Source organism: Sciurus carolinensis, chromosome 9 (assembly GCF_902686445.1).
Source record: "Sciurus carolinensis chromosome 9, mSciCar1.2, whole genome shotgun sequence".
In the NCBI taxonomy this organism is placed as follows: domain Eukaryota; kingdom Metazoa; phylum Chordata; class Mammalia; order Rodentia; family Sciuridae; genus Sciurus; species Sciurus carolinensis.
Genome location: NC_062221.1, coordinates 96,175,354 through 96,199,913, shown reverse-complemented (window position 1 = coordinate 96,199,913; position 24,560 = coordinate 96,175,354). Strand labels below are relative to the sequence as shown.

At 37.2% G+C, this 24,560-nt stretch overlaps 1 protein-coding gene across 1 annotated transcript in view; it reads left to right on the top strand.

Moving 5' to 3' along the window:
- The first annotated feature begins 9,997 nt into the window (after positions 1 to 9,997).
- Positions 9,998 to 24,560, top strand: part of Crybg3 (crystallin beta-gamma domain containing 3) — a 101,201-nt gene continuing 86,638 nt past the window's right edge. Inside the window, 1 exon segment of the mRNA XM_047564213.1 lies at positions 9,998 to 10,347. Coding sequence (XP_047420169.1) covers positions 10,205 to 10,347 — 143 coding nt within the window. The 5' untranslated portion in view covers positions 9,998 to 10,204.

Below are 24,560 nucleotides of genomic sequence, written 5' to 3'. Positions count from 1 at the left end.
CAAACTCCTTACTATTTGAGAAGGGAGTTACATTCATGGAAATGAAAACTAGAAAGAATCTTAGGTTGTTGAATTACAGTTGGAGGTATCAGTGTAAGCTCATAGTTTTTAAGAACGATGATAGATGATAATTAGATGATAGATAGATAGTAGATAGAGAAGCAGTTTGTGTGTATGTATATGTATGTATATGTGCCTAGGAGCAATGGCTCCAATAGTGATGAGCACCATTGGCACACACATGTTACTTTCTTGGTTTTATTCTCTCCTGAAAAGAACCAAGGTTCTTTGGGGAAATTACTAATTCCAGGACTGCCTATAAGAAATACAAAATGAACCTGGAACTTTTTCTAGGAATAAAGAAAGTACTCTAGGAATTATACAGATATATATGATAAAATGTCAGAAAACAGTTTGAAGGGTCTTTAACTGTCTACACAAAAAAAATATTTTTTCTAGTTGTCAATAGACCTTTATTTAATTAATTTATTTATATGTGGTGCTGAGAATTGAACCCAGTGCTTCACACATGCTAAACAAGTGCCCTACCACTGAGCCACAACCACAGCCAGCTTGAGACATTTTGAACATCAAAAAGTAATGGATTTTGATGATTTGTAATGAATTATAATGATTGTGATGGATTATAACTCATTGAATAAGATAGGAATTCATATATCCACATGACATAAGTAAGTGCATAAAAAAACAGGTAAGAGAATACCTTCCAATAAACATAGAAAGAAATATGGAATGAGAAAACCATGATTTCACATAATACAGTCTTGAAACATCCAATTAACATTAAAAGTAATGTTGAAATATTGTCAAGAAATAGATTTTATGTACCTTCAAACTACCTCCCCACAAAATGCTTGTGAATCACAGGGAAACAAAAGACAACTTTACCATAGAGAAAATTGTAGACTCCATTTTAATCAAATGGTCCAAATTAACAGAATCCATAATGGGACAAACTGAAATTATGTACTAGCTGGCACAGTGAGAAGAATATAGCATTACTTTTGTGGCTTTTTTGCCAAAAATGCACAGGCTGAATCAACTACAAGAAACACGAGAATTCTCAAACAGAGGGATATCCTGCCTCTCCAAAAATGTGGCCGATGATGTTCAAAAGTATCACAGTACTGAAAGGCAAGGAAAAACTAAGGAACCTTTCTAGAACAAGGAAACTAAAGTGACATGACAACTACATGTAACATATGACTCTGGACTGATCACTTGCAAAAAACATTAAGACAGTTGGCAAAACTTGAATTGGTACTAAGGATAAGAAGATAGAATATGTAACTGTTACGGTTTAGACGTGAGGTGTGCCCCCGAAAGTTCATATGTGAGACAATGCAAGAAAGTTCAAAGGTGAAATGATTGGATTGAGAGCCTTAGCCCAATCAGTGCATTAATCCTCTGATAGGATTAACTAAGTAGTAACTACTCAGGTAGGAGGTATCTGGAGGAGGTGTGTCCCTGGGGGAGTGCCTTGGGGTATATATTTTGTCCCTGAAGAGTGGAGCTCGCTCTCTCTCTGTGCTTCCTGGTGTGATGTCTTGAGCCATCTCCCTCCATCACTCTTGTCTGCCCTACTGATTACCCTTTCCTGGAGTCTGGGAGAATAGAGTCAGCTTTCTATGGCTGAGGACTCTGAGATCATGAGCCCCAAATAAACATTTCCTCCTCAAAAAATAGTTCTTGTCAGGGCTTTTAGTCACAGCAGCAAAAATGCTGACTAAACATTAATTCCTCAATTTTAAAAGTAACACATCCAAGTGTGCAAGTGTGATGGGACATCATTTTAACAACAAACTTTCATAGGGAAGAAAAGAGGCTCTTTGTTCTATTCTTGTAATTTTTCAATAAGATTAAAATTATTTTTAAATAAAATTTGTTTATAAGAATATTACAAGAGATAGTGTAGAGAAAATGACATTTTATATACTGAAGAACTAGAATTGAGTGCAGTAGATTGGTAATTTACTTTCAAAAAACAGTGTCAGAAACAACATCACTTATAAAAATCAACTACCTGAATATATTGGTAGTTTCAACCAATATTAGGAATGCAAGTATGTTTATTAATTGGTGAAGTCTTGAAATCTGTAGATATCATGTTTAAAAATGAGTGCTGCTGCCAATTTTTAGAAGAAAAAAAAAAACACTTTAATTGCCAGATACAAAAAGATGGTCTAGGTGCTTATAGGAATTTCACAATAGCAACACTAGAGACAACTGAAAACTTTTAGAGTGAATTCCAGGTAATAACTGGGAGAGAGGAAATTATTTTAAGAATGCCAACCAGCTGTCAAACTGATTCTTGTAGGCACTTGATTTTAGTCCTAAATTGGATATTTGGTCAGTAGTAAGACTTCAAGACTTCAGCCCGATTTACTGGTCTAACCTGTCTTAGGCTGTAATTGGCAGCTGTAAACTCAAATTATGTAGGTCACATTAGGATCAGTGCAGAAGTTTCTCCACCTGCATATTTTTCATACCTTATCATTGTCATTTACTTTTTTAATTATGAAACTATTTTAAGGCCAAGGGAATGTAGTAAAGAGTTCACTTAAAGGAAGTTTCATATTAACATACCAAACTCGTGTATATCCTTGTATTTATTACACAGTATCTGATGATTCACAATTCAGTGGCACCCAGATATTGCCATATTTCCTCATCAAATCACCTAGCAAGCAGATATAAATTGTATGTCTATTGTTGGCCTCATATTGACTTCTCGATTAGTGTGATATTCTAATTTAAATGTTTCAGTAGGTGTTTTAACTGGGTTCTGGATGTAAGACTTTCTGATCCATGCTTCTGGAGCTTTAATTTGTGAAATAATCTCACAGCCTACCAATCCATACAGTTAGGCACTTTCTGCTTCTTTTTCCCAGGGATGTGTTTTCCACTGTTCACATTTATCACACTGTCTTATAATTTTGTAACTTACTTAGCTGTTTTATTTCCTTCTGGGAAGGCTTCTTGAGGGTAGATCACAAATGTGTATTCCAATCACCAAACACCTGTCTTGGAAGTATTCAATAAATGTTTATGGAATAAGTGGTTGACTAAAAATTAACTTTGTGTGATATTGGGAATTCACTCTTTTGTTTTTAATATACATTCTTCTCACCAACTTTTCTAATCAAGTTTAAAGCAGCTACCACTAGAAGAATGAATACTAGGTCAACTATCTTTAGATTTTTATCGAGATCTTTATTTCAGAATGTTTCGTTTTGTTTTTCTGAAATGCAGAGTGATAAAAAAATAAACAGCATTCTGTAGATATGTAGTTATTATTTTACTATTCTTACTACCTTATTGAGCTACTAAAGGGGAGTTTTCACAGTTGCTATTTGTTAAATTTTATTTACTGATACATCTTGTTCTAAAATTATGTTTTATTTAAACTACAACAACTAAATGTAGTACAGAGTATCTGTAAATGTTTGGAAGAACTTGAATAAAACTGGCAGGGCTTAAAATAAATACATTCATTCCCTTACCCTCAGGCTGCATGTGGCTGAGGCTTTTAGAGATAAAGCTTTTACACACTGATGTGGTCAACCACTTCATCTGACAATGTACATGACTGATCATTTGAACCAGATGACAGTAAATCATCATTCTCATTTTTTAGTTACTTAAAATTAATACCAACTCTGAAGTTTATGAAAAATAATTTGTCCCTTTAATTGTCTTTTAGACATGATTATTCAAAGTAGTATGTCAATATATTTACCAGTATGAGAAGTAAACCAAATGACTTATTTGGAAACTAAATACCTAGAAGTGCTAATTTGGGGAAACTGAAAGAAAGAAAAATGAGATAGAAGATAAAACAAAAAAATAGAAATGAATAAAAACTTAAGAATGGTTATTAATATGAAATCAATTATGATAATTATCTTTTTACTTTGATTTTTGAGTCAAAATATTTCTGTAGAAGGCTTCTGAAAAATATTTCTTTTGTTTATTGTCTTTTGCTAAACAGGATGCTTCTGAAGTTTCTAATCAAACTTTATCATAACAGGGCAGTGGGTAGAATTACTGTCCTCTAATAGTCAAAGCAGTTAATGTCCTTTCCAGTACATAATGTGTCTGAGTATATTAGCAATATTTATTATATATTTTCATATTTAATAATACGTAAAAAGAAACACTTCAATATCTGCAACCTTATTTATAAGTGTAAAATCAGTTCTATAGTAGGATGGGACAAATCTAAGTATAGAATCTAACTTCTGCTTTTACTCTTTTTGCAACTTGACTCTTTTTTTTTTTTTTTTTCTTTCCTTAATGAGTAAAGGGTTGACTGGGAGAAGTCAGGAAGGAATTCAGTTTTTAGAATAGACCAATGAAAATTTTGATATCTGGTGCTTTTGTTCATTATTTATAATGCCAGTTAAATCACAGTAATTTTTTAAACAAACCTTTCAAAATCAAAGTGGGGTTGTTAAGAAATATATTTACTATATTTCCAATAAAAATTATATCCTCTACAGTAACACTTGACCTTATAAGCTCCATATAGATCTTAGCTACTAAATTTAGCAATATTTAAAAATGGTATTTCCAGAAGTTTGTTAATGACATTATTATTTCTGAAGGGAGTAAGATCTGCATAGGCAAGTTTGTCAAGTTTATATTCATTGCTACACTCTCTGTTTCATCACTCTGGATTAAAATTAAAGCAAATAGATTTCTACTCTATGCAATAAAAATTCATGTAAGGGAAATTATGTTAATCTCAATTTTAGATTAGGTCAAGTCCCCATGTGAAAACTGTGGTTCATTTTATATGACAGCATGTAGCATTTCCAGCTGCTTTCTCTCTCTAATCAAAACATTTGCTTTCCATGGCAGCTGCCTCTATGCCTTGTTTTTTAAACCATTTGCAACAAATCAAAGAGGAAACAAAGTATACATAGTAAGTGCTCAGGCTTCTGGGACTTGTATGTTATACAACTTCAAAGTAAGAAACAAAGGAAGTCAATTCACAAGGCAATTTTTTTTACACTAAAGCTTTGTTTCATAAAACCCTAATAAGCAGAATGATAATCACACTAATATAGTATAATTCAGAAATTTATAAATAATAATTCTTTGCAGAATAAATGCATTAAAACTATATATCATAAATACCAAGTATGAAATATAGCTTATGTACTCAGATGAAGTGTGTTGGGAAAAGAGAATATAGAGCCTGAGTTTCTCCTCTAATAATAAATTATTTCTCTGAACCATTTTCTATGTCATGCTTATGAAACTGCATTAATAAAAGTTAATATCCTAGTGTGACTATATATTTTTGATAGCTTTTGATTCAAACAAAGACACATCAAACTGAATTGGTGTAGACAACTATTTGGAATGTTTTATAATCAACATTTGCCAAGTCATACTCCTTTTGTTTATATACTTTTTAGAGCATCACATTTCAATATTAGCAAATTTTGCACTGTTTGCAAAGGATATATTTAATTTTTAATGGTAACATTCTATTTTTAAAGAACTTACTTCTCTTCGTATTATCAAAGAATAAAATAGCAAATATAATTTAGGTCAAACCAATACATTTTATTTAATTTAAGCATTAAAAGATGTATGTTGGAAGGATCTGAATCTCCATGTATACTGCATATAAAAAACCAAACAAAATAATATTGTGTATCCCATAGAAATCTGAATAACCAATTACTTAAAAATTTCACCATCTGCTCTCATTGAAGCAGCTTAGACTGAGGTATTTCCCCATGTTACAAACCAGCATAATCAGAATGCAGCAATGAGAAATGCTAACATCATTCCCCCACCACCAACCCTCTCTTATTTGCTATGGTGCTTTTAAATGAAAACTTGGGTATACAAACAAAGGAAAGGGGAGTATCTTCCCCCTTGCCCTATCTCCTAATTGAGTGCTTACATTCAGTAATAGCTTTTTGCTGCCCTGGGCAGCATGACATTGCCTCATTTGGCCAGCACAGCTATTATTCTAGGAGGCAGCGAGTGAAGTGCCCCAATCCATCTGCTTGCTTTTTCATGGGCTGGTGCTTTCCTTGATGTTGACAGCTGTCTTAATATTCCTGGGCCACCTGCCACATAGTAAATATTGTGCTCTAAGATATGTTCAGTAGTGTATCACTCTGGTAGAATTTTCAGAACCAAAAAATCTTAGCATTTCTAAACTACTCTTGCATCAGTTTAAATGTTTCAGGGATCAGCACTTCCTGTCTATTCTCATACTTTTGAGGAGTGTAGTATGTATGCTTTAGTAATGGCAATTCAGTTACTTGTTACTTCTGGTGTTCTTATAGATTACATAAGCTATTGAACTGTAGCCTTTTTGTGGACCATGATGTGGTCACAGGGGGTGAAGAAGAAGAAAGAATATTGATGGTTATTTCCTCTAGTGAACCTTTCAAGAAACAACTCTTTAGACTAAGCTGGGATTGTGTCCTACCATTTTTCCACCCATGGAAAGATTTCTTCTTTCTCACCCTCTTAACTTGTCTGTTTCCCCATTAAATTTGTTCATTGAGGGAAAGCACTTGGTTTTTTCTTCACTATACTTTTTCATCTTTATGTTAGACACATGTTTATGTGTCTAACATATCCTGGGCACTTGTGGGATCTGCTGTTTCTACATTTTCAGGGGTTCTCTTTAAAGAAAAAGGATTTAAAGCTAAGAATAAAAATTAGATATTAAAATGACTGAATTTCACAGAATGAAAAAATATAGAATGAAAAAATGACCAATTTTAAAAGATTGAATAACCTATAAATAAATATATATATATATATAAACAATATTTTTTCTATTAACTGACTGGCAAACTTCTATATTGTAAAAATATTTTTGATAGCATGCTCTTCAATGACCTTTCATATAACAAAGATTTTCTAAAATAATTTTCTATACGAAATAATGGAAATTTAGTTGAAACTTGCCTCTAGTTTAGTGGATCTTACTGATATGGTTGTATAAACTTACAACACTACTCTCTCTCTCTCTCTCTTTCTCTCTCTCTCTCTCTCTCTCTCTCTCACACACACACACACACACACAGAGCACATAGTACTGCCATAGGTTTATGTTCTTACAAATAAGAATTCTGATAGATTCTATTTTACATAGTTTGCAGATAAAGGAAAAAATCTTTGGTGCATTTATGATTATAAAAATTGTGTATGTGGCATTTTTGAACATATTACTGTTATGACAGAAATTACACCAATTATAAGTAACTCCTTCTCTTACAACTTTGTCTTCTAGTGCCTGAAATAATTTTCTACATATCCTTGATGCTGCTATACATTGCAAATCTTATTTCACCTCTACTACCCCCATGCTTTCAGTGTCTGGGGCCATATGCTATATGCATGTCTTGAAAGAACCTGTGACTTTGCATCTCAGGTGTAGTGCTTGGTGGATGCACGGTGAGAAAATTGGAGCTGAAGCAATAACTGTACTATATTTTGGGAGACTGAAAGCCATGTAGGTTTATCCCACTAAATCCACACTTAAGGTAATTCCCCTCTTGAATTCCCCAACAGATCTCAAAATGCTCCAAATAACTCTAGGAGAAATGTGATAGATAAAAAAAAAAAAAAAATCCAACTGAAAAGAGACTGTATCTTAATTAACTTAATCAAGTTAAAAACAGCTACTTTTATATATTTTATAAAAAGAAACATGACCATGTAATCACATTGCTGAGTTCACATTAGAAGTGTCAGTGAGCATCTCTAAAACTTGAACTTTTATCAGTTTCATGGTAAATATGCTTCTACTATAGGCACTAGAGGAATAATTGAATGAACGAATGAATGAAGACAACTTCTTATGTCTCTAAGATACTTATAACTCAAAATCTGACATTTTTACAGACTTCCTCATGCAATTTTAGAATTTAGTACTCAGAAATGTATTAATATAAGTTCTGAATATAAGGATGTAGAAAAAGGTAAGAATCTAGAAAATTGATAAATATTGGAAAGACAGAAAACTAAAAATCCAGGTTATTATTTTTTGGCTTTAATTTTTCATAGACAGTCTACTTTCATGGACATATGACACTGTTTGTACTTTAAATTCACTCAGGTGTTTTGCTGTGCCACAAGTGGAGATCAAATATTGTTAGAAATTTATTTTTTTCCTTCATGAATAAGCTACTCTTGAGAAAAAAATAAAGTCTTGGATCTGTATTGCTGTATAACACTTATATTATCTCAATACCTTGCAAGTTTTCCATTAACAGAATTCTATATGGATTAATATTAGCATTATTTCTACAACACCATAGCAAAGTTCAATATTAAGGACTTTACATATTGTGATTCTGATATCTCCTCACTTATGGAGGAGAGTGATTATTGGACAAATATGTGGACTATCAGCATTTTTCTTAAGAGTTATTTTTAAGAGAAATATTATTAGGTAAAAACCATAATTAATTACTAAATCTTACTGGCTCCCACCCATTTTTATCTCCAGAAAGACTTTCCGAACAATGTACCCTCTGGATAGGCGTTGAGGTACAGGGCCTGCTTTAGTCACAGGACAAGTGGGGGACACATCTTGTAGTCATTTAATTTTTCTTAGGGAAGATAAATTATTTGTTAGGCCTTCTTCTTGGAGGGAACAGTATGCTTTTAAATTCTATTTGGACTTTCTGGTAGGTAGACCTTTAATGGAGATTCTCCCCTAAAATAATATATTAGAATTGGGAGCTTATTCTAGTATTATTCTAGCATATTATGCTAGCCTCTCCTATTTTCTTAGAAGCCTATTTTCTGAACTTTGTTGAACGAAATGGAGCGGATTGAACTTCTGTAGGTTAACCTGCCAAAACAAACTGAAGTGAGTAGGAGCTGGAATGCCTTTAAGTGGCAGCTGTGGGGCAGCACAAGGTTCAGTAGTCACCAGATGGTGCTGAAATGACCTGAGGCTTATAGATGTTCAACCTAAACATAAGAAAACTTTTCCTCCACCAGCACTCCAAAGATGGAGGTGAGAGGCACTACTCCAAAGACAGAGGGGGAGAACGATCCCAAAGTTCTCCTAACCCTGTCAAACCTGCCATGGACATTTCATTTTTATCTCATTAACTTGCATAAAATTTTTTAGTAAACAAATGTATCACTTCCTTGAATTCTGTACCAGTGGCAGTGTGGCTTTGAACAAAATAAAATTTTATGGGTTCAATGGGCCACAACGTTTTCTATACTAAGTCCCAGACTTTAAAAGCTTGTCACACTACCAGGACACTTATTTAAAATAAGTCTTAAGGATCTTTTGGTTTCCAAATTCTAAGGACATCTGTGTAATGACAGGAGTATGTTTGCTTCAGCATTTACAAGTTTGAATCATCCTTGTTTTTGATCATTGTCGTCTTTGAAAATGGTTTCGTGAAGTAGCCTGTAAGGCACAGTGTGATTTATAAATTACATCTGGGTTAGGACAAGTTCCTCAACTTGTAAGTAAGAAGAACCAGAAACAAGTTGTTGACTGCTTGACAGGTACCGCCCCTTTCTCCTTCTAAGACTGGGTCGGAGGCTGACCGCACGCGTGTTTTGTACTCCAGGATAACGCTGTATGTTTGGAGCGGCTGTGTATTAGGTCAAGGGCAGTCTGGTACTGCACCTTACCAAGTGTTTTCAAATACCTTAATTTATAAAAACCTCTTGCAAAAGTCCGAAAACTGCACTGACTATAGGATAGAAAAAAATCCGTAACAGTAATTGAAAGCAAAGTCAAATAGGTCGCCGGCTGCACTCATTCAGGCGGCAAATCGGAGCCCAGAGTCGCGGACTGCGTGTCCCGCCTCGGGCTCTCAGGAGGACGCGTTCACCCGACACTCCCGCAACCGCGGTGGGGTGGCTGGAGGTTGCGCCCGGGCTCTGGGCGGTCCCGCGGCCGCTGGCTCCTCCCGGGGGCGGGGTGCGCTGGGAGAAGGCGGGAGGAGGAGCAGCCGCGGCGGCGCGAGGAGCTGCCGCGCGGGGAGCGCGTCGCGCCCGCGCTTCTCCCGCCGGAGATGGACTGAGCCGCGCTGGCGGCTCGAACAGAATCAGTCCTGCCCTCGCCGGGTCCCGACGCGCGGGTCCGGGCTCCAGGCGCAGGGCTCCCAGCTCCGCCTCGTCCGTTCCCCGTAGACGGCCCCCGACCAGCGGACGATCGGGGGAGATGTCCGGTGGCCGGAGGAGGGGCAGCGCCCCCTGGCACAGCTTCTCCCGGTTCTTCGCTCCCCGGAGCCCTTCCCGGGACAAGGAAGAGGAAGAGGAGGAGAAGCCTGGGACCAGCCAGCCGCCCGCCCCGGGCGCTGCCAGGTGGGGGCTGCGCGGGGCATCGGGGGTTCTGCGCGGACGGGCGGGATGGGGCTCCTGGCCCAACCGCCCGCGGCTAGTCGATCTTGGAACAGGCTGCAGTTCGTTCGCTACTTTCTGTTTTCCTTCCTCCTTTGCTGAAGTTTCCTCCTCCTCGCCGCGTTCCATGCCTCTCCGCTCCCCTTCCCGGGGTTTGTGAAAGCTGGGTGAAGCTCTTGCCCCGCGACCGGGCGCATTCCCCGCGGGCCCAGCCTGGTTGCGCGCGGTCCCTTCCACCTCCCCCTCCCGGTCCGTGATTCTGTTCCGCTCCACACACGCGTCTGCTCTCCAAGTTCTGTGGCACCCGCTTCCCCCGGCGTCCTGCCGGCAGTAATGGGAAACACTTGTGAGCCCCGCGGAGCGTTCAGCTCGGGGAACGAGGGCGCGATCCCAGAACCTCTTGTGTGGGAGCTGACAGGGCAAAGAGTGGCAAAGGTAAAGCTTTGGGGCGTCACCCTCTCAGCTGGTAATTTTTTTTCTTTTTATTTAAATTTTCTCAAAATGATTTGTAAAAGAATCGTACTAATGAGTTCCCAAGACGACCTCGAAATAGAAAATCCTTGCTAGTTTTGTTTATCGTCGACTGGATATTTAAATGATGCCGCCCTTCCTTTTTTCAATCTCACTTCGGAAACATCTGCCTTGAGTTTCCAAATAGATTCCAGAAACCAGGACTGGAACTGAATCGGTTCCAGCAATTAAAACATGCCCCTTTGTAATCCTTTCTTTTTTCACCTGTTGCAAAATCTAATTTTTTTTTAGATGTCTCATTAAAATGTCCATTCCTGAGTCTTTTCATCCATCCTGAAGAAGGGGCGATAAATGAAATATAACTCATTGTTATGAACTTTTTTTTTTTTTTGAGAAGAGAGGTGCACCCTACTTCCCCCTTACTCCAAGAGAATTGGTTACCCAAGTCCTTGGAAGGACAGACGAACTCCAGAGAGCTATATTTACTCCAGACTCTATAAAGTCTTGGACTTCAAAGAAAAATGAATGGAAAACAACTGAGATTGAGCTAGTTCCATTAGTCTTTAGGTATTGTGTGATTTTCGTCCTTTGCTTTTCTCAGTTTCTCAACTTAAGAAAGATTTTTATTATGATCCTTTATTATTCAAATACATATTTCTAAGAAAACGCCAACTCTAAGTGACTGGTTATTCTCATAGGACATTTCAACGATTGCCAATGTTGAGGATTTAAAATTCAAAGTTACACAGTGGTTAAAAATAGTTTTGAAGTCTGATAGGTCCTGGCCAGGGTGTCAGGCTAGGCAGATAGTCTGTGGTGCCTGCCATCAGTGTAACAACACTCATGGTCTTGGATGATAGGAAAGCAGTCTTTAGATGTCCCAAGTGGACTCAGCAAAAGTTGGAAACTCGAGAGTCAGTGTTGAAAAGGAGGTAAGCAGGCCAATTCCAGGTTCACATCAGCTTTGTCCTGAAATCCTGCCTTCCTCCCTGGCCTCTCCATTCTCCAGTTTTTTCTGCCTGGAGTTGACCACTCCAACAGCTAGTTGGAGTGTACCTACAACTTCTCTGTTTTCATCAACACCAGATAGGCACAGACTGTGGCTTTTTTTTTTTTTTTTTTTTTTTTTTTAATATTTTTTAGTTGTCAGTGGATCTTTTATTTATTTCCTTATATGCGGTGCTGAGGTTTGAACCCCAGGCCTCACACATGGCAGGCAAGTGCTCTACCACTGAGCCACAACTCCAACCCAGACTGTGGCTTTTTGACAATGAAATCTTTAATTGTGCTATGCGAACACTAATTTTGTCCTCATCTTTTTTAGAACTTGCCAGATGTTAAGGGGATAACAGATAATCCCTTGTGTGGGTGTTTTACTGTTTTAAATGAGTTTAAACCTTTCTTTTCAAGGATATAAACAAACACAAAGCCTTTATTGAAAGTTTAATGAAACAAATGGAAATGCTTAGTAGTACCCAATGTCCCAGTAACACAACACCCTGGTGTTAACAAGATTGGAAACGGAATTGCAATTTGTCACTGTGATCTTCTGAAAGGGAATTTTGGCTGTTCTCTTTGTGATAGTAAAAACTTTCGGTGTTAATGAGAACTGGGCTGACTATTTTTACCCCCAGTGCTGGGAATGGAACCCAGGGTCTTCTGCATGCTAGGCAAGCACTCAAAGTCTGTGCAATACCTCCAGTTCCTGGGTTTCCCTTTTATAGTAGTGACTTTACACATAGAGGAATCAGTTCAATAGACATGATATTCTTTGATGTGGTAGAGATGTAAGGATGACTGAGAAAATGGATCTTTTCTCCCAAAGAGATGTGAGAAGCTAATACCACTTGAAAACAGTAATACCAGTCTATGATAGTCTAGCACTTCACAATTTTTAAAGTACTTTAAATAACATTACTGAATATGATTTTTGACAAACCTGTATATGAGAATCTTCATTTTACTGCGTGTGTATGTATATAAGTGATATATCACAACAGGGTTAAAGAGGGTTGCCCCAAATCACTTAAGTACTTTTTGTTCAGTGGACATATATCAAATCCTGTACAGTGCCTGCAACTCTTAGGTCCCTTAATAGACATTAAGGATCAAATGTCTGCATTTTGGCTTTTCATTGTACTTGGGATGAAATGCATTCTCTCAAACTGTTCAACAGTCTCCTTTTCTCTACTCCTACATGAATTTTATTATGTAGTTTACCCATGTACAAATACAAAACAGGACATAAATTTCTCAAGAACAGAATTCTTTAACACCTTCTTAACAGAAATAAAAACTAAACATTACCATAAAACTCATAAAAGTCAATTTTACAACATCAACCTGACAGCTCTTTTTTGGCTCCCCACAACATAAATATGTTACACATTGAGACACACATGAGATCTTTGGGAAGTTTCCATGACAACTGTTTGGCACCACACCCTGATATAGGTCCTCCAGTTTTTCTCTATTTGAGCCATAGGAAAACCTTTGTTTTTGTGATGTGTTCGTTTGGGAGTTACTTGGTGTGACACATCATTTGTATTTTTGAGTTTGCTGCTGTTTTGTTTTTATCAACCTTCTAACAATTAAAGTGCATTGGCGTCAACACTGGTGTATACTTGAACTCAGGTTTGGGTACTCAAATTACTTGACACTACTTATCTTGGATGGTTGATCAAGTCTAAGAAGTGCTTATGTTTCTTTTAGACTTTGTAGAAATGAAAACTGCAATTTAAATTTTCTAAGGAAACTTGAGAACTGGTGTTCTATGGATCCCAGATTGAGAATCATTACTGCAGCATTAGGCTCAGTTTATGAGTACACAAGGACAGGACTCATTAGAAGTTATGGGGAATCCAGTGGGACATCATGGTAGAGATGATTTTAAATGGTCTTCAAGAAATTGGTGAGGTTTATATAGGTAGAGAACTTGGCTAGGACGATAGAAATAGGGAACAGTTATTATAAGCTGAGTAAAAGCCTGCAGGGTTTTATGATCTGTTAGGGGCTGTGCACATTAGTGGGTAAAGTGAAAAAGCAGCCAGAAATTTAGGTTGGAACTGAGTTGTCAGGGTCTCTAGACAGAGTATTTGGCTCTTGATTTAGAATGCAGAGAATTTTTGCAAAAAGCCTACTAAACTAAAAAGTAAATTTGTAGGAATACCTGCAGACTTATTTTCACTGCTTTGGGAAAATGCTTGATTTTCTTTGCTGTGTCATACATGATGAATCTGAATGATGAACTCCATATAGTGTTTGTAACTTGAGAAGGAAGAGAGGTATGGGACAACAACTTTTATCAGGGACTGACTGATACTTAACCCTGGCCTAGGTACTTTTACTCGCAGTATCTCATTTTAGCCCCACACTCAGCCTGAAAGGGTACCACCCTCTGACAACTAAAGAAACTGAAGGTAGAATACTTAGTGGTACATGCTGCCCATATTTTGGGTGTGACAGTTCTTTAAACTGGACTCTCCTGTCCTTGGCAGGACATTTGGCTTCCATGACCTCACCTACTAATTGCCAGTAACATCCTCTGGTCATTGGGATAACTCAAAATGCCTCCATCCAGGTGGGCAGGCAGGAGAGTGGTACCACTCCCAGCAGAGAATAATTTACTCCAAATCCTGAGAATAGTGAGTTTCAAGTGTGAGGGTTGAAGTTAGGTCCTTTTGGCTCCACAAATCTTTTGTTTTTTGTCACCCCATGCTCTCCATCATTCTTTAGAACTGTGCTGCTTCAAAACACATTTGAATATATAAGTCAATTGGATCTTCCTTCATTCTTCTGGAATGGGTAGCAAAGTGGTCCATTTTAGGTATGGTATGTTCCTTTTGATTGTTACTTTGAGGGACTTGATATAATGTCACTGGTGTGAAGAAGGTAAGACAGAATTTCTAGACTCAAGGGCAGGGGCTGTGTCTTAGTGTTCTTGGTGTTTCTTTTACCTAGCTCAGATAAGGAGTGAATCTGTTTATTGACTGGAACATTGAAGCAATCCTAGCTTTCAGATAGGGGAAGTACACAACCTATCCTTAAAGTGGCATTTAAAAACATGAGGAGTTGTTTTTGCTTGTCACCATGGCTAAGGATGCTGAATAAATGGGACAAGAATGCTAATGGGCTATAACATAAAAGATATTTTTGTAAAAACCACCACCAACAACAGACATAAATAGTGCTTCTGATGACCAGCTTGAGAAGTGTTGGTCGACAAGTTAAACTGCCAGTGTTGACCACACCATTAATTGTTTGAAGAATGGGAGCTTTCCTTCTTTGCATTTTCGTGACAAGTATATGTTTGTTGATTTGAAAGCACTGTTGAAAACAGTTGGTGTCTGGCTTAGTTGAACAGAAGATACCTGTGCCACATCAGCAATTCATTCCTGAAGTAGTAAAAATAACTGGCAAACTCCAGAAACATCATGGGTATGAATATTTTCAGATTACTGGACTCCCAGGTTAACTCAAACTTCAAAATTGGCACTTGGCAGTGGAGTAGAAATATGAACTGTTTTAGCCAGGTGCAGTGGTACACACCTGTAATCCTAGCAGCTTGGGAGGCTGAGACAGGAGGATTGTGAGTTCAAAGCCAGCCTCAGCAACGGCGAAGTGCTAATCAACTCAGTGAGACCCTGTCTCTAAATAAAATACAAAAAGGACTGGGGATGGCTCAGTGGTTGAGTGGCCCTGAGTTCAATCCTCGGTTCGGCTCCCTGCAAAAAAAAGCTAAGCATGTCTTTGGTGTATATGTGTGACTTGTTTGGTTCAACACACATAGTATTTGTTGTATACCATGTATTGTGTGAGAACTTTAATTGGGCTTTCAAAATATCTTGTCCCATTATTAACTTTTCTCTGAGCCTCGTCTGATTAGCATGCTTTGCCAAGCCAGAATAATGGGGGAAATGTGATAGTAACTGGCAGCGAGGTGGATGCAACTGCTTTCCCTCTATTTCCCTGGCTCCTCTTTGACTCTGCAGGCTCTGCAAGTCCTGGATGGAGGCAGAAAGTAATGTTCTCAGTGAGGGGCAGTCCTTACACAAAATGGACTGATGTTGATATACAACAAGTTAAAAAGTTTTGGAACCAGAAATAATTGATTCTTAATATTTCCTTGGCAATTGTGACTGATCAAGTAATGACACAACTCCAGTGGGACTCCCTCAGTGTTTAACTCCTGGAAATATTTAATTGGAAGTATCCCAAAGCACTGAAATAGCTGTTTGCTTACACAAGTCTTTTTTTTTTTTTTTTTTCCTGGCAGATTAGTGATGACAAAATGAAACCACCCTTATGAAGTTCCTATTCAGATACAAGCCCTGTGCTTAGGGCTTCCAATATAAATATATAGTTGTGTATGAACACACACATATAAATAAGCATGAATTCACTTAGTCCTCAAAGCAAAAGTATGAGAGGTATCTTTATTTTACAGATATATAATTTAATGCTTTGAGAGATTCAGTGGCTAATCAAGCCTCACTAGTCCAGTGGTAGAGTCAGGAGTCAGCTTCTCCTTTCTGAATTCAAAGCATATATCATTATGTGTGTTTCCTTTGCTTAACTTGAGAAGACCCATAAAAGAAGACTGACCTTAGAAAATGGTTTTAAATGGAAGTAAAAGACAATGACTTGCAGCTGGACGTTTGCCCAGATGGACTAGGTCAGTGCTCTGTACAATAAAGAATTTATAGCCCTGTCATTGAGAGAGAGAGGAAAATAAATGTATATATTCATGCAAATTAAAAATATATGTTCAAACACATTAAAATATTTTCTTAAAAATGAGAAAGAGAAATTGAAACTATAGCAAGGTATTATATGCCACATATTTGATAACCAAAACTCTAGTTTAATGTGGGGAACCTGGAACTCTAATACACTTCTGATGAGAATGTAATTGATACATACTCTTTTGGAGGGACATCTGAGAAGTTCTATCATTATTACAGATTCATATATTCAGCAGTTCCCTCTAGGAATTCCATTAGACATCAAATTTGCAAAGAGGCCAAAAGTCATCAATACAAGTTTAGTACTATTTTAATAGAAAAGAGAAAAAGTAGAGTAGATTTTCATTAATTGATAAAAGTACATTCATATAATGTAATATTGTGTAGCTGACAAAAAGGAGAAAACTTTTATTCTGATAAGGAAATACCTCCAAGGTACATTTTAAAAAGTTACAAACTATTGTGTATAGTATAGCTCACTCATATATGAAATAGTAAGGGTATAAAATTAATCTGTTACTGTCCCCTTGTATGCCCTTTTTTTGGTGGATGGGGAGAGAGGGAAGGTGTTGGAAACAAGAGGGACACTTTTCATCTTATATTTTTTCACACTTAAAAGATTCCATGAATTATCTATTTTAGAAATTAAGAAAGAGAAAAAGATTGATTTAAGATCTGGTGAAAATATGTGTATAAAGAAGAAAAAAAAGAGAATGTATAATCTTGAGTTGACAAAAGTTCCTCCAAAGAAAGAACAAACTACATTAACTTGTTCAAGTGAGGAAAAATTCTGATTAAGGCTATAAATAAGTAGAAGTAGTGTTTATAATGCAGGGTACTTTGATTGATACTTTACATTTTCTACACATACGATTTATACATAAGCTATAATGTGAAACCAAATGGAATTAACAGTGAAGGCTACAAAACTATCAGCTTACTTTTGAGGTCACTTATCATCCATCTTGACCAGATCCTGTCATTAACTTTCTCAATCTTTAATTATAACGTGAGGGATTTGGCTCTTATTGCTATGGTCCCTTCCAGCTTTAGCCTACCAACCAAAATTTTTTGGGCGTGCTAAGTGTGTGCACAATATATCTGAGATTAGGAAGACATATTTTATTAGAAAAGTCACATTGAAAATGCATTTGTTAACTCCTTCATGTGATACTAACACTTTAGTCAATTCATGTTGATAACTTCACCTATTTAGCAATAATTAATTTAGTGTCACTTGTGCCTGGCAGTTTGGTAGGCACTAGAATCTAGCAGTGAATGTGATGAAATGACATTTTTACCTCAAAGCACTCATGCAGTCTTTAGGGGAAAGCAGACATTGTACAAATCTGTCTTTCCCAAAATAAGCACCAAAGTGACAGGGCCTGTAGGAGCATTTAGCATGTGAACCCATTCTTGTGAATTTCTTCTTAGAGGAAACTATTTTAATCACATTTAACTGTTTCTTCTGATACTTCTATCCATGTGTCTAAATAATGCTTTACTCTTCTTTCTTAATTTATAAACTTTAGGAAATATATATTGACCTCTGGTATGGTAGATGAGGACTTGGTTGTTATACCATTCCATGTACCTATACTCATCCAGCCAAAATAATTGTTCTAAATTGGGAATTAAATAAAAGTCAATATTCACATTTTAAAAATTATTTTTTTCTAGTAGATGGACACAATACCTTTATTTTATCTATTTTATTTTTATGTGGTGCTGAGGATCAAACCCAGTGCCTTTCACTTGCTAGGCAAGCACTCTACCACTGGGCTACAACTCCAGCCCCAATATTCACATTTTTATGGCTGTATAAATATTAGTTTCTGCTCAACTAGGCTCTATACTATGATTATGTTCCTTTGTATGGTCTTTATTTTTCCTAGAGGAAGGTACCTTGTTTTTCATTTTCTTACCTACTTCTAGGATGCTCAAACACATTTATAAAACTTTCACTGCTTTCTTTTCCACAGTGCTCTCACCCCTGTGTCCTCCAAAACCTTTCTCTTGGCTGCTGAGTCTTCCTCTAATTTGTGTAATTTAGTATTTCCTGAGTTTGCTGCATTGATCTTTTCTATTCAGCCTTATAATAGAGCTAGAGCAACACCCCCTCCCCTTTTTTTTTTTTTTTTTTTTGATCTCAAGTATTCCTCTCTCCTGGTTAGCTTCCTTGTTTTGTGGAGTGTTTCCAAGTAAAACTGCATGTAAGAATTTTTGTCTTTGAATTTCTTAATATATCTTTTTCTATTCATTTAAATGATAGTTTTTTGGGGTATAAAATGATAAGATGGAAATTATTCACTCAGAATTTTGAAGACATATCAGAAATGTTAACCGCATGAAATAAGATGCCAATCTGATTTCCAGACCTTTTTAAAATTTATTTTCAGTACTGGGAATTGAATCCAGGAGCACTTTACTTCACCACTGAGCTACATTCCCAGTCTTCTACTTTTCATTTTTTATTTTGACATAGGTCTTGTTAAGTTATAGAGGCTGATCTTGAACTTGTGCTCCTCCCCCCTCAGCCTCCTGAATCACTGGGATTATGTGAGCCCAGCTTTCAGATCTGTTTGTGTGATTCATTTTTCTCTTTGCAAATTTTGAGAATTTTGCAACTTTTTTTTAATCTGGTCTCTATACGTGCATGTAATAAATCTTTTATAGTCCCTTTTTCAAATTCATCTTGCTGGAAGGTTGGCAGGCTCTTTCTCTTGAGAGATTTATGTCTTATGGTTCAAGATAAAGAGGTTTGCTCAGCCTTCCGTGTTTGTGTTCAGTGCTTCAGTAAACTTCTGCTATTCTTGGTGATCCATCCCTTGGAGCCTTCTCTTTAAAAAGTTTTTTTTTTTTCCTCCTTCTTCTTCCCATTGCCTACCAAATGTCTGTAATTTAGGGGTGTGAGGTGGGATGGGGTTAACATTTCCAGCCATGTGCCTCTTCTACTGCCTTGGGCCTCCAGTCTGAGATTTTCCTGGAGTTGTGTCAGGCTAAATTGAAACTATGTTTTTTTCTTCTGTATCCATTTATATTGCAGTTTTATCTACTCTAAATAATTTCTGCCTGATTTTCTCCCTCAGAAATCTGTTATCTCCTAAATGTGGTTACACTTCCTCTTGTTACCTAGTACCTTATTTTCTTTTATTTCTTCATTGTCATTTTAGAAGGACTTTTCTGTGGAATAGAGCTAAGCATAAACTCCACTCTCCTGTTTTGCCGAGAGTAGTTAGGAAATCTTTGCAGATAGTGCTGTTGTCAAACTTTTTGTTGCTTGATTATAAACTGAGCTCTAACTTAGAGTAGTGAGCTTTGGGAAATAATCGCTAAAAGGTAACAAATCAAAGGTTTCCAACTTACTTAGAAAATCAGATATTAGGGGGCTGGGGAGATAGCTCAGTCAGTAGAGTGCTTGCCTTGTAAGCACAAGGCCCTGGGTTCGATCCCCAGCAACGCCCCCCCCCCCAAAAAAAAAAAAAAAAAGAAAATCAGATATTAGATTTTAAGTGCTAATTTCAAATAAGATGTTGGAGCAAAAATATAGCCCATTACCATAGCAAAAATTTTAAGATATTTACAAAGTACAGTTTTGATGTAAGTATAGTAAGCTTTTTAAGGACTTTATCTTTTATTTTTTTATGACTATGGCACAAATAGAAGTGTCAGAAATGACGTGAAAATAGTTTTTCATTGCTCTTACACATACTAGTTTTATGTAATTTCTAAAAGATATATGTTAGAAATTTCTTCTTAATTATTTGCATTAATATTTATACAAAAAGTGAATATTACCTCAGTGCCTGATTGTGATTTTCTTGTAAGTACCACATTTCTTATGTCATGGAGTGAAATATTTTGAATTTTACATTTTAATAAATGGCTAATATTTAATAAATAAATATTAGCTAAGATGTTAACTCTGCCTTTTGTCTTGCTTGTAAAACAGCAAGGAGCATTCTCTGCCTGGAAGGTTGGCATTGTGCTATATCTTAAAACGGAAGATGTGAACAGTAATAATTTTGATTGATTGTTTCATTGTTCTAAGACAGATAAGGATCTTGTTTGACAATGTTGTATATATTATAAAACAAAGAAATTACTATTATGTAATTTTTTAGGATTAGTATTTTGTTATTTGTTTATTCTAAATTCATTTTTACTTTTTTGCTATTTTAAAAAGTCAACTATGATACTTTGTAATTTTATTTTTTTAAAAGTAATATAAGCTTTTGCAGGATAAATATGGAATTATAAGAGAATTTTTTAAAAATTCATAATTCTACCCATTCAGAGATAAGTACCATTCTTGAAACTCATTTCCAGTTTGTGTGTCTAGATGTCTAAATATTTTTACAAAAAGTAAAAGTTCTCTTAGGATTGAGACATTAATATATTCACTTAACAATAGTGCTTTAACATTTTTTTATAATACTGCATATATTTATACAAGTTATTAAAATAATTTAAAATTTAATCCCTATGAAAATCTTAATTATGTTATTGTTGATTAGAATCTGATTTAAATATCTAAATGTGCCTCTACTTTTGTAGGGTTTGCATTCTACTGGGGGAGGACAGAAAACAAATTATATAAATTGATAAGCAATATGTTTTGAAGCAGAGTGAGGGAATGGGGCAGGATGGAGGTGGTGAGTCTAGGGTCAGGGGTGTGTAGTGTGCTCACAGAAGACCTGTTTATTGGATAAGAGTTGAGCAAAGACCTGGATGATATCTGGAAGTGGAAATGAGCAAATCCAAGGAAAGACTTTTTCAGACAGAGAGACTAGGCCCTGGTCCTGGATCATGTGATACAGATGCCAGTGGGGGCAAGTATAATAGAGAAGTGTCAGTGACATGGGGAGGGGGCCAGGGCTTAGGGCTGATGAGGTAGGAGTCGATGGGCCCTAGCCAGGAGTTAAAGTGATGAGATTTACTTTTAAAAATTATCATTTAGGCTTATATGTATGTATGTTTATTAATTGTTCATGTATTATCTGTTCATCTATGACTGGAAGAATCTACAGAGAAGAAAGGATTTGTGTTGTAGCTGAGGTCAGCTATAATCCATCTCTGAAAGGCACAGTTTTGCCCATCCTTAGTTTTCCAGTACCCCTCCCTCAGGACAGTTTTTTGAACTATACTTGAATGGATGACCCATTTTATTTTATTATTTTTATGTATCTTTTCATGGTGCTAGAGATTGAACCCAGGGCCTTGCATATGCTAGGCAAGTGCTCTACTGCCGAGCTACACCGGCAACCCTGAACGTTGTGTATTAGAAAGGAGCTAGAATACTGTTTTCAGCTCATATCATAGCAAAAGATTCAGGATGTAGATTCTTGTGAAGTGGGTCACAGACGTGCAGAATCTGAAGAGTGTGAGGTTGATGGAAGACTTTGGGGAGGATAGAGCAGTGACACATGCATGTTTGTGGTAGACAGCTCAGGTACACGCCAGACACACCAAGATTCTCACTCCACAGTCTGTGATTGAACTGTAATTATGGTCTTGTTGTGGGGGCATAGGAAGAGGGACGGGATATAAAGTAGCTTTAAGGCAGAGACATAAATTATAGGAGAAGGTTGACTATAGAGAAAAGCAGTGTCAGAAGAGTCTGAGATTGCAAAGCAGCAGAGCCTCATAATCACATCTATTACCTTTCTTCTCCTGATTTTTCTCCAAAGAGTTTTGAAATCATTCAAATGCCAGATGTTTGAGCTAAAATACACGCTGTTTGACTGCCTTAAAATTGCAGCTTCTAGTTACCTTTTAATTTGAAGCCCAGAAATAGTGCCATAACTACCTGTTTTATATCCTGTTAATGGTCATTAAAAAAATACAAGTACCACTCCACTGCTGACAGTCACTATTTATGAATGGACAGTTTTCCAGATGGTTGTTTGTAAGTCATTGATGTGGAAATCTTTTTCCCTACAGAAGTAGAATTGGACCTGCTGAATGGTACTCTAGACCAATGCACCAAAGTTAATTCAATCCATAACATAACTGCAATTAAATATTGAACAAAGAGAACTATATAACTTGTCCTGTGAATTTGTATTTCTGTGACCTAAACTTCTAGGGTCATGTAGATGACCCCTATGGCATTAGCAGACCTCTTCAGGAGGTTGTGGCCTAAATGAGAGCTTAGAGAGTCTAAGGGAATAGAGGACCAGCCTGGAGGTAAGCAGCCTCAGTAATTCTGAAATGAGGGACAGTAGACATTTCTATCTCTTTATTATAATGCCCGGTGTTTTGGTTCTGAGTTGGTTTCTTGGTTATAGTCTTTCTTTACCACAAAAGTCTTGGGGTTAGTCTATCTATTTTTTGTTTTTCTTTTTTGACTCACCATGTGATTATAGAATCACAGCAACATAGGATTTTCTATCTGACAGAGGTCCCACATCAGCTGGTCTGCCCTTTCAGTTCACATCAGATCCAAAAGCTGCATTTTTACTGAAGTGCCTTTTGTCCCTAAGATACTACCCTGCAAAGAGACGTATGTCCATTTTGAGTTTTTGCAAAGCACTTAACTACTAAGGACAGTGGGAGAGGGAGTGGGTAGGTAAAAGACCTGTTCATATTCTGTATTATATTTTCATTGAGTCCAAGGTAAAGTCACCTGGGAGACTGAAGTATGACTGATCACATGACAGGAGGAGATAAGATTCTGGCTTCTTCTAGAGGTTCATCGCAGGATTGGATGAGGTGGGCTCTGAGGTGAGAAACAATGTGCCAGGAAGGGACAGGCCTAGTGACGTTGCACTGGAGAGACGCTGCTTGGTGGATCAGACTTCTGAAATCAGCGGTTTTACATTAGTGAGGGGAAGGGAAAACAAAAGTTTTACCCTGATTGCTTTTTCCTGTCCTCAACAATAGTTCTAGTCCCTCTACCTTATGCAGTGGATTATCTAGAATGGGGGTAAAATTTCAGGTAGCATCAGGCTGAGTGGAATGGAGGAGGAGGAGAAAAGCAAAATCCTTAGAAGACCCTGGGGTTGGCGACCCATCCCCAGAGGACAGCAGGTTGGCAGTCCTGTTTAGATGTAAGAACATTCCCAAGTTGGGGACTATGTTATGTTAGTGACCTTGTGTTTATGGATGCTCAGAATTATTACCGTTGATGTCATCAGCACCAAAGATCACCTCCTCTCTGGAAATGGCAAGACATTATCAACTCCAGCATCTATATAGATATGGCCAAGCCTCCCTAATACAGTTAAGGAAACTGTCTTCAAGTCTTTAATGTTTCCAGATTTTCCTGATGCAGCCATAGTCAGGATGTACGAGAGAAAAGGATAGGAGGAGGAGGATGTGCTAGCATGTGTGTTATAAGCAGGGCAGAGTGAAGAGCTGTGCTTTTCCTCTCTCTACCTCTGACCTTCTCCACTGACTGTACCTCAGTGCTTCTTGAGTCAGTCCTCCAGCTACCCAGGAAGCTACACTCTTCCTACATGAGAAACTGGCTCTGGCAAAGGCCCAGCCGCATCCCTTGTGCTGGTCTGTGGTGTGGACTGCAAGCAGAGAACTTTTACTTGTTAGTCCCAGTCTGTACTTGTGATACTCCAAGTAAACCTTTGGGTAACAACTGTTGGCTGCAGCTGAGCAGCTGTGTTGGAAAAATGACTAGTGTTCCACATGAGTGAGTTTGCTAAATAATTGTTACTTAGTCTTTCTGTATCAGTACTAAACACACTTAAGTATTATTAAATGGAGATTCTCCTGACTAGATTTCTCTCTTCCCTGTGCAGCTATCATCTGTTGGTTCCTGCTGAATCCAGAGAGGCTCCCAGATCATTGTTTATCAAAAACATGGTCAGTGCAACCTGCAGCTGAACAACCTGGAGGAGGTGTTAGTTGTTGAACATGTGCTTCCCCAGGCCCGTTCCAGTTGGCTTCCTTATCAATGAGGCCCCAAATCTATTTCATAGACACAATTCTTCAGATGATTCTGAT